Source organism: Phalaenopsis equestris, unplaced genomic scaffold (genome assembly GCF_001263595.1).
Source record: "Phalaenopsis equestris unplaced genomic scaffold, ASM126359v1 Scaffold000347, whole genome shotgun sequence".
NCBI lineage: Eukaryota > Viridiplantae > Streptophyta > Magnoliopsida > Asparagales > Orchidaceae > Phalaenopsis > Phalaenopsis equestris.
The window spans coordinates 880,328-884,002 of record NW_018164789.1 but is presented as its reverse complement, the minus strand read 5'-3'; the positions used below and the strand labels follow the sequence as shown (position 1 = coordinate 884,002).

General features: G+C 35.8%; 1 protein-coding gene across 4 annotated transcripts in view; it reads right to left on the bottom strand.

Annotated features, from left to right (window-relative positions):
• Positions 1-3,675, bottom strand: part of LOC110025984 (ATP-dependent DNA helicase Q-like 3) — an 87,875-nt gene that overhangs the window by 31,582 nt on the left and 52,618 nt on the right. For all 4 annotated transcript variants that reach the window (XM_020726699.1, XM_020726700.1, XM_020726701.1 and 1 more), the window contains 7 exons: positions 3,057-3,212; positions 2,882-2,978; positions 2,662-2,665; positions 2,408-2,557; positions 2,218-2,310; positions 2,069-2,134; positions 1,833-1,966 (listed from right to left, as the gene is read on the bottom strand). In XM_020726699.1, the coding sequence (XP_020582358.1) occupies positions 1,833-1,966; positions 2,069-2,134; positions 2,218-2,310; positions 2,408-2,557; positions 2,662-2,665; positions 2,882-2,978; positions 3,057-3,212 (700 nt within the window). The remainder of the gene's footprint in view (positions 1-1,832; positions 1,967-2,068; positions 2,135-2,217; positions 2,311-2,407; positions 2,558-2,661; positions 2,666-2,881; positions 2,979-3,056; positions 3,213-3,675) is intronic.

The window sequence follows — 3,675 nt, the reverse complement described above, 5'->3', positions numbered from 1 at the left end:
GTGACTTCGGTCATTTAAGATGTAATTAACTATAGGGGCTTGCCCTTATATGAAGCTTTTCCGAACCCAGCTTAAAATAAACCCTATTTAATTATTTGTGTTAAATAGGGGAACTTGTCGGCAAATAAAACGGTTTCACAGACCCAAACGGACGTGATATGTTTTCCTAGTTTATTTGATTGAGCTTCATCCTCAAGTCTTGTGTTTACCCTTCGGGATAGATTCAGGATTTGAGGTAGAGCGCTCTTTCATTTAAACTGCGAAAAATATAAGGTCAGTTTGATTTCATATTTTTTTAAAATTATATATATATATATATATATATATATATATACACACGTAAATTAAAACGTCCTTCCGAAGCGGGCGATGAGATTTCAATTCCGGCTGCCGACAACTTCTTACGGACGACCCCCAAACAACATCTTTTTTTTAGTGCCGACATACCTCTATCTTTCTTAACATAAGTCGAATTTAAAACATCTACTCTTCTAATTGGGTCATTAGATGGTCGACGTTTAATGTGACCAAACCATCTGATACACATCTAAGATAGACTCTCTCTAGTCTTATCTACTGCTAGAGCTACATCAAACTTACTGATATATTCATACTTTTGTCTTTAAGTGTAAAGACACTCATCCACCTAAGCACTCTCATCTCAACAACATTTAGTTTTATGCTTCTCTTTTAAAGGCCAACATTCAACGCCCTAGAGCATTGCACGTCTCACCACCATTCTTAAAAAATTTCCTTTCAATCTAAGTAGTACTTTTTTATCACACAATAGGCCCGAAGCACTCCTCCACTTCCACCAACCACCAACTTGAATTCTACTAATAACATCCCAATCAATATCACCATCACTTTGAACAATAGACCTGAGATATCTAAAGCGTTTACACCTTTTAATAATTTGATCGCCCATAGTTACATTTCTGTCACCAGAGCTACTACCACTAAAATTACATTCCATGTATTCAATTTTAGTTCTACTCAAACGAAGGCATTTAGACTGCAAGGTACACCTCCACAATTCAATTTTTTCTTGAGTTTTTTCTCTCGTCTCATCCACAAGAAGAATATCATCAGCAAAAATCATACAGTAAGGTACCTCCTCCTGTAAGTGTCCAGTAAGAACATCCATAACTAAAGCAAAAAAATATCGGCTTCAAGCCGATCCTTGATGTAAACCAACACAAATAGGAAAATATTTGGTCAATCCTCCTTTCGTTCGAACACAAGTAACAACTCAAGAATACATATCTTTAACGACTTGAATATATGTCATATCAACTTCATATCATCATATCAACATCTTTCTTCTCAAGAACTCTCTAAAGGATATCTCTTGGAACCTTATCGTAAGCTTTTCTAAATCAACAAAAAGCATATGCAGATCCTCCTTATTATCAACCAAGAAAAAAAATTCATTCAAATTTATCATTTTGTTTTGCTTTCCTCTCTTTCAATTCCTTCAAACCAAACATCTTAATGTATAAGCAACAATTTCTCATTTTTACTGATTCAAAACCATTGACCTTCACTTTCAAAGCTCAAAGACAATACCACTCAACCAAGGGATTGGTGGTGTTCTCAATTTATACCTACATTGCAAGAAAAAATAGGAAGAAAATTGTATGTGGGAGCAAATTTTAGATATAGATTGCTTATGGTTGATTTAAGTGTAGATGAACTAATGATAAAATGATGAAGACTTTGGTCGCAAAAATGGTAAATCTTAAGAAGCAGAAAAATATACAAGCCTGCAAGAGCATGATCTAAAAAAATTGGATGAAACAGTTCAGCTGACTCTAAAAGCTAATGATTACCTTTGGAGAAAAACAGGAGCGAGTCCTCCTTTCTTGAAAACGTTAACATTCCGTTCAAGTTCTGCTAACTTTGTTGAAAGTATTGATGGATGTTTACATGCATCACATGATTTTTGACAAAATGACGCAGATACCTATTTGAATGATAACAGCAGAATTACATAGTTAATCCATGGAAAGAGAGGTTTATCTCTAATTAAAATGCATAGCGTATTAAAAAAAATGAACCGCGGTACTTGTTCACCAAAATTCTGAAGGATTTTTCTCCGACGGCAGCCAGACCCCTCACAATAGTCCACCACCTGTACATACAGAAAGCACATTATTATCCCGCTAACTTGCATATCCATATTATTTCTAAACTTCAAATAAAATAAAGAAGCACCTCTCTGAAATCTGTAAGGGGCTTCTTCAAGAGCTCCTCTGAGGAACTAGAAGATTGTGATTTCTTTTTAACTCCATTACTCAATATAAACTCCTAGCAGCGCAAAATAAATAAGAAAAACAATACCTTTATAACTCATGAGTAAAAGAATAGACTAAAATATGCATCTCATTGGCACAACGAAAATCACCATTCTTTTACAGTCATCCAAGCCATAATACAACACACTCCTCGAAGGTTGCTGATCACGGCCAGCTCTTCCAGATTCTTGATAGAAGGCTTCCATTGATTTTGGAATGTTAAAATGGCAAACAAATCGAACATCCTTTCTGTCAATACCCTGTAGTCACAGGCAACATTTTGCATGGATATTCCTCACAACAACAAATCAAGAAATTTCCAGCCAGGCCATGAGAAATGACCAAGATAACAAACATTCCTTACCATTCTGCAGTAGCAGCATCAGAAACCGCAGTCCACATTCATGAATCCAAACGGAAAGCAATAAATAAAATGTTAGAATAAAATACTGAAATACATGTCGTAGAATTTAGCATGAAAATAGTCATTTGTGCTTATGTTCAACAAGCATTCATTATATTACTCTGGAAGTTATGACAAGGGATGTCCCTAAATAAATAAATAAAATCAAGAAGTAAAGTACCCAAATGCTACTGTTGCAACAACAACAAGTATCCTGGAAGAGAGCCAATCATCTAAAACAGTGCTTCGCATCTTGCTATTCAGCCCGGCATGATAAGCTTAAAAAAGAAGGCAGGCAACATTATAACATGTCAGAAAATAATTAGTGAATATATTAAGTATCAATCCACACATACCAGCTGAAGCTATGCCATTCTTTGATAGGTGCAAAGACAAATCGTCACAAGTAGAGCGTTCAAGGCAATAAACGATGGAGCAAACAACCTCACCACTAGACTTGAGTAGATTTGACAGATCAGAGTACACATCATTTAAAAGATCCTTGAACCTCACTGTATTGATTAAACATTTAAGTTATATAATTTGAGACATAAGAATAGAAAAACAACGAAGAATGAAATCCTAAAGGTCAGTTTCTTAGTATTGTTACCATCTTATTAGTTAAAAAGAAAAAACTTGGACAGGCTCGGTCCAGTCGAACAAAGTCAACCTGCTCCCAGAGCAAGTGAAGAATGGTAAGTGACTGAAGTGCAAGGGGGAGAGAGATGAGCAATAGGAAGGGAGTACGCGATTAGGAAGGAGGAAAACAATGTGGAAATTGGTGGAGTTGTTGGATTTTGATGACAATTAATCCTTTTACATGATTATTAGAGAAATTGGCACCTAACCTTAACCCTAACCATCCTAGCCCACTTATTACTTCCTCTTCCCTCTCCCTTGCTACGAGCATTCATCTCCTGTGAAAAAGCCTTCACAGTAAGGGTTTATCTCACAAATCATTCATTTTCTTTCCCT